Source organism: Notechis scutatus, chromosome Z (assembly GCF_049901735.1).
Source record: "Notechis scutatus isolate UNSWTSFEM ecotype Mainland chromosome Z, rNotScu1.2, whole genome shotgun sequence".
Taxonomy (NCBI): Eukaryota; Metazoa; Chordata; class Lepidosauria; order Squamata; family Elapidae; genus Notechis; species Notechis scutatus.
The window spans coordinates 232359-245801 of NC_142025.1; the positions used below are offsets into that span (position 1 = coordinate 232359).

The window sequence follows — 13443 nt, forward strand, 5'->3', positions numbered from 1 at the left end:
AAGGAAAGAGAAAGAGGAGGGAAGGAAAGGAGCAGGGTGGAAGGAACAAAGAGAAGGAAGGAAGGAGAAAGAGGAAGAAAGGAAGAAAAAAGGAAAGGAAAGGGAGGAGAAAGGAAATGAGGCAAGAAAGAAAAGAGAGAGAAAAGGAAGGAAACAAGGAAGGAGAAAGACAGGAGGAAGAAAGGAAAGAAGGGAGCAGGGAAGGATGGAGGGAAGGAATAGAAATAAAAAAAAGAAAGGAAGAAGAGGAGGAAAGATCCTTGGTGTTCTGTGGGCTAGACTGTCTTGGAAACGTTTCATATCCCAACTAGGTAACATCATCAGTACTAGAAGGAGTGTGGGGTTGGCTCTCTGTTTATATACAGTCCCTTCTACTCCTTATGATGTCACCTAAGAGGGTCATAAAATGTCTGCAAGGGAACAACTGGGAGAAGAAAGATTGGGAAATGGGGCAAAATTCACTTTAACAACAGTCTCGTTTAGGAAGAGAACTCTGGGGCTCTATTGTGGTCGCTAAGTCAAGAACTACTGCATGGGGAAAGCCTGTTTTTTTTGGAAGCTTCCTTTGCATCCCGGGGCAAACCCCCAAAGGAAATTTCACTTGGATAGAGTCAGTGGTGCTTTGATCATAAATGAGCATGCTCTTCAGGTCGGACTTTGTTTTTCCCTGTCGGAAGAAATGAACATGTGGAAGAGTTTGGGTGCAAAAGGGACAACCGCCTGTCATGCGTCGCAGTCTGAATAGGAGGAGGAAGACAAACAGCTGACAGGGAGCAGGAGTGAGGCTCTGTTGGCTGTGGAGAAAACTGGGGAAGGGCAAAGTCCACTTGGGCAGAGCAGGAGAGAGGTAGAACAAGGGAAAGGGTGTTCAGAGGGAAGACCTGGGCCTATCCCCTAGGGCATGCAGGGAGGAATGGAGAAGAGAGCAATGTGGGTTGCATGGCTTACGGGGGAGGAAAGGGCTCCGATTTCCTTCATTAGCCACAGAAGGGAGTTTAAAAGAGATGCAAGCTGAGAGCGACGTCTGCTGGGAACAAACGTGCCTGGCGTCTTCCTAACCATGGTGATTTACTGCCTTCACGTCTGGAATTCTTGCTCCTGCCCTGTCTCATTTTGCCTTGATTAGACTTGTAGTTAAGTTTTTGTTGACCATGTTTTGGACTTGATTCTCTGCAGCCCAAAGGCTGCTCCTAGGAGTTTTTTCTCCAGCCCAGAAGGTAACCAGGACATTGGGGGCAAAGCTGGAGGCAAATAAAGGGACTCCTACTGATTTGACTGTGTTGCCTTGGTGCCACGTCCTGGGTCATCACACTGCGATTCCTAAGAGCGGAGCCCGAGGAGAAAGGAGCATGGGTATCCTTGGAAAAGGGGGATCTTTCTGCTTACTGGCTTGTAAATGGGCAGAAAGACTCATCAGCATGCATTCAACCAGAAGGGGGCGAGGGGGGGGAGGCTACACAATGGTCTCTTTTCAGACCCACAACCCACCCCCTCCCTCCCAGTAATTTAGAGCTAGAATGGGTTAGTCTCCCTACACACACACACACACAAACACTAACCCCTGCGAGGTTCTTTCAATCATGCCAAAAGGCATCAACCCGTCGAAGCCGTTAACGGAGCAGTGTTGCCAAAATTTTCGGCAAGGCCGACAATAGCGGACACACATTCCCCTTCGCACCAGCTGAAGGCGGCTGAGGCGCACAAACAGGGCATTGGGAAAGCATGGAAGAAACAGGAAGAGGGGGAAACAAAAACAACACACAACGCAACGAAAAGTAATCCTGGGCACGTCGCTGAAGACAAAGCAGCGGAAATCCAGAGGGCCGCACGGAGAAGTCCTCTCCAGGACCAACCTTGGCTTTGGTGGCAGCCGACGCCAAAGCGGCAGCTGCGGCTGTGGCGACGTTCCCTTCGGAGAGTTCGGGCTCGACACGGGCGCTTCCCGCCCCCACCGCCGTCCTTCTCTTTGCCACCATCGAAGTTCTCCTTGTCGGCCTCGTCGGCGTCCTTGTCGTCTGAACAAAAGGAACCCCCGGGTTAGATTCTGGTCAGCTCCTTTTCTTTCCTTCCCAGTCTGAGATTTGAGTTGTGGCTGAAGAAAAACCAGTCTCGTCCCGCCATGACCAGGGGATGGACTGCTATCTCTTTGCCCTGGTTCAGGCGAACCGGTAGCGAATTTTAATCCTTTTTAATGACCGGTTCGGTGAACCGGTAAATCCCACCCTGCCCCTTCCAGGAGTCCCCAGGTGGCCCGTTTTGGATGCCAGGTAAGTACAGGACCCTCGCAGACGCTTGGGGAGGGCAAGAAACAGACTGCCCTGAGGCTCCAAAAGGATGGAAATGGGCCCGTTTCCAGCTGCTGGAGCCCAGGGAAGCAGCTTTCACCCTCCCGGAGGTTAGAGGAAAGCCTCCGGAGCCCAGGGAGGGAGAAAAATTCCCCACCACCACCATGGTGCAGGAGGCCAACAAGGCCATGCCCACCATGGCCAGCCCACCCACCAGCCGGGCAGAGAAGCCATGGCTGAAATTTGTGAAGTTTACCCGAGTCTGACCAGCAAGAGAACTTGCTCTGCTAGAGCCTCTCTGGACAGGTAGTCCTCGACTTACCAACAGTTCATTTAGTGACCGTTTGAAGGTGTTGAAAAAAAGGGACTTAGGATCTGCCTGTCGTACTGACGATGGTTGCAGGCTCCCCTGTTCAATATTTGGATGCTTGGCAACTGGCTCGTAATTACAACAGTTTGGAATGTCCCCGGGTCATGGGACCCCCTTTTGCGACCTTCTGACTGAAACAATTCATAGGGGGGGAGCCAGATTCACTTAATGACCGTGTTTCAGAGTGAATTGTCCATTTGCCAACTGTAGCAGGAAAGATCATAAAATTTGGGAGGGGCAGAGAAATTCATTTTAATGACAGTTTGGCTCAGCAATAGAAATTTGTGGGCCCAATTGTGGTCGTTAAGTCGAGGACAGCCTACACCTCGCTTCCTTTCCATAAGCCCAGTTGAGGCCCAAATGTTCCATCGCTAAGCGAGACATCACTAAGTGAGTTTCCTCCCGAATTTTACAAACTTTCTTTCCAACGCCATCAAGTGAACCACGACCGTTGTTAAGTGGATCAAGCTTCTCCATCAACTTATGCTCGTTTAATGGTCGCAAAAGGGGATGATATGACCCCTGGGGACACGGCAACCATCGTAAATGTGAGCTGGTTGCCAACTTTGTCTAAATTTTTGATCACACGGCCACGGGGCATGCTAAAGTGGTCACTGGGCATGAAAAAAGTTCAGATTTTTAAGTGCAGTTGTAACTTCGGTCATTAAATGAGCCGTTGTAAGTGAAAGGCAGGTCATAAGTCCAGAGCAGGGCAAGTTACCCCCAAAAATCTTCCTGGGTTTGCCCATTTGTTCTTTCAGATCAAGACTGTACCGCCATAAACAAAAATATCCCCCCCCTCCTCTCTTTTAACGTTTCAGCCTGGACTCTGTTAGCCTTGAGGATTAATGACCCGCTGTAGATATATACCACGATGACGGGAGATGAAAAGCGCCGGTAAAGTGAAGCAGACAAGGTTTTCCAAAATCAAGATTTACTCTCTCCCGGCACAGAGAGAGAGAGAGAAAGAGGCTTGTGAAATGAGCGGCAGGAAATTTACGGCCGCATTCTGTGTTGGGGGTAGAATGGAACTACGTCTGCTACAGGGTGTCACTGGAACAATAGAGAAGACCTGTGTGTGTTTGTGATACAGCAAAACATTCCTTGTCACCCTTGACCCTGGGTTTTCCCCACCCCCTGGGTATATCATAATTCATATTTTCCAATGGGAAACATCTAAAGCCAAGAGTCATCAATCGTGTTCTCCAATGAGAGATTTGCTTGGCAGAAACTTCAGTCACCTAGTTAAAGTATCTGAAAAACTATTTATGGAATGCACTTTCGGTTTCCAAGCTGCCACATTTCTTCCCCTTCCCTTTCTGTTGGCAACTCTAAAAAAACCATATAAATATTTTAGTTGACAACTCCCCCCATTTCTACCTTGTTTTGAATCTTGAGACACATCACTATCTTGTTCTTTTAGGTGATTCTCTCCTCGTCTCCTTCCGGTAACTTGTTGGGGTCAATTTCATTCTCTCCTTTGGTTTCAACCTAGGGACGGTGGAGAAGAAAGAGAAAGAAGGGATGATGAAATTCATATTTAAACAAGAGAGAGAGAGGAGAGAGAGAGGAGAGGGAGAGAGAGAGAGAGAGAGAGAGAGAGAGAGAGAGGGAGGGAGGGAGGGAGGGAGGCTTAAGAGAATCATGGACTACAAGTTGTCACGCGGCAGCTGAATTTCAGCGGAAAAAAGAAAAAGGACTTAAAGCTCCCATATCCCGATAGGACTACTCTAGGATAGTAACAGCTAACCTAACCCTAATCCTGGTACTCTCTGAGCTTGGTCGTTTTCTTGCAGACATTTCACTACCCAACTAGGTAACATTATCAGTTCATCCCCACTGCCTTATAGCCCTGATGATATTACCTAGTTGGGTTGTGAAATGTTTGCACGCAAATAACCACCAAGATCAGAGAGCAATCCTCCTGCTCTTCCTCCCCCACAACTCCTCCTCTCCACAAAGCCCCCTCCCCTCTAGCACTGATGATGTTCCATTATGAAAACCAACAAGCTCAGAGAGCCCCAAGGACCCCACAATCCTCCTCCCTCTCCCTTCCTTCCCTTTGCCCTCCTCCTTTTCCTTCCTCCCTTCTAGCACTGATATTTCCTAGCTGGGTCATGAGATGTGAGAAAACAACTGAAATCAGAGAGCACCGAGGCCCTCATAAACTTCCTCCTCATCCTCCCTTCTACCACTGATGATGTTCCCCAGTTGGGTTATGAAACGTCTGCCAGAAAACCACCCAGCTCAGAGAACCCCAAGGACCCCACAATCTCTGCAAACCCGGTTCCTTCCAACCCTTGATGACATTAGCTAGTTGGGTCATGAGACGTCATCAAGAATCAATCCTGAGCCTCAGCTCCAAACCAAACTCACTCAAGCTGGAAAGAGAAACGACAATGACAACAACCACAACCACCACAACAAAAAGGGGATTGGATTGTGTCAGACCTTAACTTTGTCTGCCTGGGCGTCGTCCATGTCGGTCTCCATCTTGTCCTCCTGAGCTCCATCTAGAAGACAAGAAGAAGATGGACCCTGAAGATCACACCCTGGATGGACGCCAATAAATCAAGGCGACAGAGCTTGGTCCTCGAGTTAACGACCCGAATGAACCAGCCAATTTACGCCATGGAGTGCAAAACGTTGGTGAAGGGAGTTGGCGCCACTTTCCGGCTTCTCTTTCCGCCCTCATTCCAAGTATGGAAGTCAGTGATAAGAACGGTCATTAAGTGAAGCTAGATTTCCCTGTCGCCTTTGCTCGTCAGAAGGTTGCAAAAGCGGATCATGTGAGCCCCTCTCCCCCCAGGATGGTCCTTAAGTGAATCTGGATTTCCCCACAGATTTCGCTCTTTGGGAAAGTGGCAACAGCGGATCGCGTGAACCTCAGGACGCTGCCAATGTTATAAATACGGAACCGGTTGGCAAGTATCTGAATTTGGATCACGTGGCCACGGGGATGCCGCAACGGTCGTTAAGTGTGAAAAAACGGTCCTTCTTTTTTCAGCACCGTTGTAACTTTGGTCACTAATGAACTGCTGTTAAGTCGAGCACAACCTTGAATGGTACGATAGAACACCTGGTGCTTTGGACATGCAAAGATATGACACCGGGAAAACAGAATCCTTCGTTAATGCAACTTACAACGATTGAGCCTGAAAGGCAAGGAGGAGTGAGAATTCTGTGCGGTATGATGGGATAGATGGTATAAGCGGATAGAACATAGGAATAAGGACTAACGTATACAAATAAACATAAGTATAAGTAATATCTATGACACAATACTGTTAACAATGTAAAGAGAGATGTGTAATTTGGAAAATAAATAAATAAAACAAACCCCTTTCCCCTCCTCCCTTTCTGTTGGCAACTCTTAAAAAGACCATAGAAATATTTTAGGAGTTGACACACTGCCATTGTTCAGTTAGTAGCCCGGTTTTTAAGTGAATCTGACCTGGCTTGGCTCGCAAAAGGGGAATCATGTGACCTTGGGACACAGCGGCGGTCGTAAGTACGAAACTGTGGCCGAGCACCTGAAATTTAACCCTGTGAACCTCTGAAATGCTTGTAAGTGTGAAAAATAGTTCTATTTTCATTGCCATCGTCACTTCAAACAGTCACTAAATGAGTGACTGAACTCGACTTACGACCTCCACTGAGTCCGCTGCTAAGCGAGACAGCCGTCCCCAAGTCCCTTGTTTTTCATTGCTGTTGTCACTTCAAAGGCTCACGAAACAAACCGCTGCTAAGTTCGAAAACTCCCATCAGGTTATATGGCAACACGACAGGGCAATAAGAGATATTTTAATAACATCTCTTATTTATATTTATAATCATTTTAAAGTCTGTCTGAAAGGACAGAATCCCAAAGATTCAAAAAAGAGGGAGGGAATTTTTTATTTTTTTTTAAAGAGAGATTTAAGCGGATGAAAGGCGTTTTATTCCCATTTTCTCAACTGCCATAAAATTATAACTGCCTCCGTATGAGGTTGTGAAATCAATTCAATTTTCTTTCTTTCCCTTCCTTCCTTTTTCTTCATCACTTCCCTCCCTTTTTTCTTTCCTTTTTCTTTGTCTCCTTCCCTTTCTCCTTCCTTCTCTTTCCTTCCCTTCCTTTCTTCCACCCCTCCTTGCTTCCTCCCTCCCTGCTTCGTTTTCTCTTTCTTGCCACCTTTCCTTCCATTTTTCCTTCCTTCAGCTTCCTTCCCTGCTTTCCTTCCATCTTTCCTTTCTTCCTTTTTCTTTGTTTCCTTCCCTTCCCTTTCTTGTCTTTCCTTCCTTCGTTCTGCCCTTCCCTGCTTCCTCCCTCCCTTCCCTCCATGCTATCTTTCTCTTTCATTTCTTTCCTCCTCCTTTCCTTCCATCTTCCTTTCCTTCCTTCCTGTCTTCCTTCCCTCCCTGCTTCCTTCCATCTTTCTTCATTCCCTCCCTTGTCTTTCTCTTCCCTTTCTTTCTTCCCTTCCTTTCCTGTCTTCCTTCCCTCCCTGCTTCCTTCCTTCTTTCTTCATTCCCTCCCTTTCTTTTCTCTTTCCTTCCTCCTTCCTTTTTGTCTTCCTTCCCTCCCCTCCCCTTTCTTTCTTTCTTTCTTTCTTTCCTTTCCTTCCTTTCTTTCCCTTCCTTTTTCTGTTACTTCCCTCTGTTCTTCTTTTCATTCATTCCTTCTGCCCCTCCATTTCTCCCTTCCTTCCCTCCATTCTATCTTTCTTTCCTTTTTCTCTTTCTTGCCTCCCTCCCTTCCTTCCTTCCCTTCCCTCCCGGTTTCCTTCTTCCCCTCCCCTTTTTCTTGCCTTCCTTCCTCTCTCCTTTTTCTCTCTCTCTCTCTTGATTCCTGCCTTCCCTCCTCCCTCCACTCTCTTTTGTTTTTAAGTCTCCTTCAGACACAACAACAACTAGCATCTGGCCATCAACCCCCCGCCTAATCCCAAAAAGAACACAATCTGGTTGTGGTCTCACGCAAAAGCAGCTATCCCAGGGCCAGAAGGGAGTTTTCCAAAATAAGACAAATTGCAATAAAAAAAGACAGACTTACAGCCGTTTCTCCCACTTACGACCTTCACCTGCATTCCCCAACACTCACCCTTATGACCGTCGCGGTCTCCCGAAGCCATGCCATCCCACCCTCTTTGCCACCTTCTGAGAAACCACATGGGGGGCAGGGGGAAGATGCCCCTTTCAGTTCCCAAACGGGCAGCTCAACCTATCGATGGCTCGATTCACTTAGCGACTGGGGTAAGAATGGTTGTCAAAATGGGTCAAAACAAATGATCTCACCCTTCATGACGTACTTTGAGGGCTCAAGGGCGGTTGCAAATTGAGGATAACCCCCCGAACAGTCCTCAACATATGGCATATAGGCAGTCCTTGACTTAAGAAGAGTTTCTTTAGCGACGGCCACTGATCCACAACAGTTGTTAAGCCGAGGACTGTAGGCAGAGTCTCTAGGGGGTAACCCCAGCATGGGGGCCCCAGTATGATACCCTTGAATTTCCATTTTGTCCGTTCGAGCGGATCAAGGCGCTGTCAAGTTCTGTCCTCATATAACGACCATAGCTGGCCATAAAAGGGAGTCCTCAAAGGTTAAAGTTTCCCTTTTGGTTTTTTAAAAATCGGTTATTGGTCTCAGAGGTGAAAAAAAAAAGGGGGGGGGGAGGACAGTAAGTTGATGGACGGTGTGTAGTGGTTTAGGTGCTGGCTTCGAAACCAGAAGACGGGGAGTTGTAGTACAGGTTAAAGTGTGAGAGCAGGCTGGGGGATGGTGGAACGATGAACAGGAGACAGTGAATTCTAGTCTTTCCTCAGGAAGGAAGGGTGGGTGGGTGACTTTGAGCCAATCCCCAGGAGACTGGGAGTTCTAGTCGGAAAGAGTATTATGTATGCTTGGCAATTTGAGTTACTTATCAAATGATAAAGTTAGATCCCAAGAGAGAAGCAATGAAAACGGCTCTCCCTTGCCCAGAGAAATGAAGGATTTCCTTCCCTGCAGGGGTTCCAAACGCTCCCCGACCCTCCGCAGGGCCTTCTTTGAAAGGTCAGCCAAGGGGGCTGCTTAGTGGCTGAGCCCCCCCACCCCCGCACGCACCCCCTGCCGGGCGCCCATCTGCCTGGGCTCTTAGGCTAAGAGGTCTCCTGTGGGGGGAATGTCCCTTAAAGCCGCCGTCTTCTGAGGTGCTGGTCAGATCAAGCAGATGGAGGGCACAGCGTTTGGGAGGAACAGGAGTCGGGAGGGTTTCCGGCTGGAGCAGAGGGTTGGGGTAGATGGCTTCTAGGATCCCCCGATCTCTACGGATTCTATAAGGGTCTCCCTGCTTTGAGGAGTTTGGACCGGAAGACCTTCAAGGCTGCCTTCCAACTGCACGACTCTGAAAGGGTCTCCGGTTTGAGCAGCGGGGTTGCACTAGATCAGGGGCCGCCAACCTTTTGGACCTCAGGGACCCCCAAACTCATCATGTTAAATCCCGGGGGCCACGATGTGAATTTGGACTGACGGTGGCTTGCTGACGTTGGTGGGAGGAAGGAGGAGAGGGAGAGAGAGAGAGAGACGACCTCCAAGGTCCCTTCCAACCCTGTGATTCTGTGATTCCGTCAGGGTCTCAGGTCATAATGGAAGGGACCTTGGAGGTCTTCTAGTCCAACCCCCTGCTCGAGCAGGGGACCCTTAGAGAGACATGGAATAACAGACTTGGAACTTGGAGGTCATCTAGTCCAGCTCTTGCTTGCATAGGAGACCCTTATAGAATCACCTGGGAAGTCATCTAGCCCAACCCCTTGCTCTGTTGGAAGGGAGCCTCGAAGGCCACCTAGCCTGATCCCCTCTCCTGCAGGAGACCTTTACAGGATCAAGGAAGCACAGAGCTGGAAGGGATCCCGGGGGGTCATCTAGTCCAACCCCCTCTCTGGCAGAAGACCCTATAACTGTCAGAATGGGAGAGGATCTCCTGCTCGAGCAGGGGGTTGGACTAGATGACCTCCAGGGTTCCCTTTCCAATTCTGTCACTCTGCCCCATCCAACGACCTTTCTTGACACCATTGTCCAGCGAATCCCTGTCATTGTGAAGTTAGCCACACGGTCGTTCCGTGAATTTGCCTCCCCTGTTGGCTTTTGCTGGCCGGAAGGTTGCAAAAGGGGATCAGATGAACCACAGATACGGCGACTGTCATAAAGACGAGTCAGGGGAGAAGGATCAGGTTGTAAGTGTGAGAAACGGCTGTACGTCCCCCCCCCCTTTTTTTTACCAGCGTCATCGTAATTGTGAATGACTCACCAAAACAAACAGTCGTAAGTCCAGGACTGATTTGGATTACAAAACAGGAACTGTAGACGGGGGAGAAATTGCATCGCCAGGTTTTGGCTTTTCGTTTACTGACACTGCCCGGGCGCTAAACGAGCGGTTGTAAGTCAAGAACTGCCCCAATTGTAGTTGGGGAGAGAAACAGGGTGACAAGGGTTCTCGCATTTCATTTAGCAACTTGGAACCGTGCTTAACCGAACGGTCGTTAAGTCGAGGACTAACTGGATTTGAACCCCCCACGGATTGGAAAAGGGGAGAACTTCTGCTGGCAGCCTGCAGAGACGGCAGCAGAATCAGACAGTGGGGAGGAGCATGGGCCCGTCCAGGAGTCTGGGGAGGACTCGGATGAGAGTCCTGCGTCCGATACAGAGATGGGGCCAGGACCACCTGGGAGTGGGGTGCTGTCTCTGGAGCCTCGAGTCTCTCAGCAGCGAGGCAGAGGACCCAGGGAGCCTGTTCCCAGTGCACGCTTGCACAGAGCTGCCACAAGGCAGAGCAGCTGAGACAAAAGGCGACTCGGGTGTAAGGCTGGGAAGTGATTGCCCTTCCCTTAAGGGATAAAGGACAGGCAAAGGGACAGGAGTCTTTGCAGGAGGCAACGTTGTTCGTCTCTGTTCAAATTAAACCTTGGAGCTCTGTGGGGACTTTGTACTCCGGTTGGTTTTTTACAGTTCATTTGGCATTTTAGTTGCTGGCAGCAATTCAAAGGAGAGAAAGGTGGGTGCTTATCTCGAGGGACTGTTTGGGACTCATTACGGGCTGGGAATGAACATAATTCCCAGCCATTGAAATAAAAAAGAGCTGTTGGGACTAAGCACGTGCTTAATTATGGTCTCAGGAAGTCTTGGTCAGAATATAGTGGGTCTCCCTGCATTTAACTGGAAGCCAAAATAGGGCATATGGGGATTCCTGGAAGGGGCGAGCCAGCAATTTAACAACCAGTTCAGCCGATGAGGGTGCGAACCGGTTGAATCCCACCACGGAGCGTCCATTTTCTCCGGCTCATCGGGGGCCGTTCCGGCAATGCAGCTACTCTCGAGCCCGTAAGTGGGGTCTACTTTCCCTGAAACTCGAGCAGCTTCTTGAACCTTCCTGATGTGGGCCTCCACCAGCTCCAGAGGGACTTCTTCTCGGACGCGGGAAAATTCCTCTGCAGGACCAAAAAACATTGGAAATTCAGAAGGGACCGTGGAGGTTTTCTAGCCCAACCCTGGAGATCCCTTGTAACCCCTTTGGGAGAAAATGGGTTATGCGCTTTTTGAAAAGCCCCTTCCAGGGATGGGAGCTCGGGGGAAGGCTTGTCTGTCAAAAGAGTTGGAAGACAACCACGCTGGGATTGTGCGAGGAATTGTCAGGGGAGGCATCTTGGACTGCTGGAACCCTGTTGTACGTGGGGCTACCCTTGGAGAGTGTTTGGAAGAAGGCGACTGGGGTATGTAGAAGGCAGCGGGGCTGATTGAGTACGTATGTGGAGTCCTCGGTGGTCTCTGAGCTGGATGGTTTTCTTGTAGTTTTGTGACCCAACTAGGGAACATCGTCAGGGCTAGAAGGGAGGAGGAGGAGGAGGGGTCTTTGCAGATGTTTCACGACCCAACTAGGGAACATCATCAGAGCTAGAAGGGAGGGAGGTTGGCTCTCTTCTTTATATACAACCCCTTTTACCACGGATGTTACTTAAATTGGGTCATGAAACATCTCCAAAAAAACCAACAAACCCAGAAAGCACCCAGGACCCCACCTCCATCCTCTCCTTCTTCCTCCCCCTTTTCTTGTTCTTCACTTCCTTTTGGCACTGATGGCATTGCCTAGTTGGATTATCTGCAAGGAAACTACCCAGATCAGAGAGTACCCGGAACCCCATAATCCCACCCATCCATCCTTTTTTCTTTCCCCTTCTCCTCCTCCTCCATTCCTTTCTAGCCCTGACAACATTACCTACTTAGGTGGTGAAATATCTGCAAGGAAACCACCGAGGTCAGAGAGCACAGGGACCCAACAGTCCTCTCCCTCCCTCCCATCCTTCCTCCCCCTCCCCCATTCCTTTCTAGCCCTGATGACATTACCTAGTTGGATCACGAAATGACAGCAAGGAAACCACCCAGCTCAGAGCGCCCCAAGGAGACCCCCATAGTCCTCCTCTCTCTCCCTCTCATCCATCCATCCATTTTTTCTTCCCCCTCCTCCTCCTCCATTTCTTTCTAGCCTTGATGACGTTCTCTAGTTGGGTCAGAGACCACCCTCAACTCACCTCCCCCGAGCGACCAATACTCTTCTTCCTCTCAAGTTTCCCTACCTAGGGAACCCGGTTTAGCTTCTAAGCTAGGGGTCGTCAACCTTAAACACTCATAAGAGCCACAAAGGTCGTAATTGGAAGCCCCCTCAATTCTGGAGCCGACCAGAAGTCCGGTTCCCCCACCATACAGTCTCCTCCTAGCATGGCATCCTTTTTCCTCTGCCTGTTCTAAGAAAGCCTTATCAATTGGGAAGCTGACCAGCGACAGGGAGCCACAGCAGAGGGATAAAAGAGCCACATGCGGCTCCAGAGCCATGGATTGCCCACTCCTGATCTAAGCCAAGATCACCAATCCTGGTCCGTACAGCAGCGGGAATGAGGGGTGGGTGGGAAGAAGACCCATACCTAAAGCGGCTTTGGCAGCGGCCGAAGCCACCCGCGGATCCACCACCGAGGCCAGGAAGGCCACAGTGCTCATGACCGGATTGCCGGATTGGCTGAAGGGACGGGCTGGTAGGCCAGGGGTCCAAGGAGGCGTCCTCCGATTCTCCAGGTAAGGGTCTTCTATGGGGAGTCTGAGGAAATGGAGGATGCACTCATCCTGGGTTCGACTCCCGACGTGCTCGGAGACTTTATTCCAGTCGTCCTTGTACATCTCCAATGCCTGGCGGAGAAGAGAATGATTTTTTTGGGGGGGTGGTGTTTCAGGAGCAACACACAAATTACACACATCACAATCCCGTTGGTGGGATTTACTTATGACCTCAAGGAGCCCGAAATTTCCGCCGCTAAGCAAGATGTCTGTTGGATTCCGGCAGTTACCCCATTTAAATCATGAATCTCGAGCCAAACTTCCAAAGGATTTATTGGGAGTTAACATGCCGGCACTGCCTGGGTGTAGCCAACTCTGAGGCACATCATTCATTGTCACCCTTGACCCTGGTTTTCCCCCACCCCACCCCCTGGGTGTATCGTAATTCATATCCTCCAATGGGACATCTTCATAGCCCAGAGTCATCAATCATGCTCTCCAGTTAGATATTTGTGCGGCAGAAACCTCGGTCACCTAGTTACTATCTCTGAAAAACTATTTATGGAATGCACTTTCGATTTCCAAGCTGCCACACTGCTCTTTCAAACCCCTTTCCACCCACTCCCTTTCTGTTGGCAATTCTAAAAAGACCACTGAAATAATTTTGAGTTGACACTCGGCCCCTCAAGTTTTAAAGTGAATTAAATTAGTCCCACGGTTGCTAAGCGAAGCGG

At 49.5% G+C, this 13443-nt stretch overlaps 1 protein-coding gene across 1 annotated transcript in view; it reads right to left on the reverse strand.

The window, feature by feature from the left end:
- Positions 1-13443, reverse strand: part of SMARCC1 (SWI/SNF related BAF chromatin remodeling complex subunit C1) — a 73488-nt gene that overhangs the window by 17101 nt on the left and 42944 nt on the right. Inside the window, 7 exon segments of the mRNA XM_087945998.1 lie at positions 1854-1949; positions 1951-2015; positions 4036-4077; positions 4080-4146; positions 5107-5167; positions 10932-11094; positions 12583-12841. Coding sequence (XP_087802124.1) covers positions 1854-1949; positions 1951-2015; positions 4036-4077; positions 4080-4146; positions 5107-5167; positions 10932-11094; positions 12583-12841 — 753 coding nt within the window.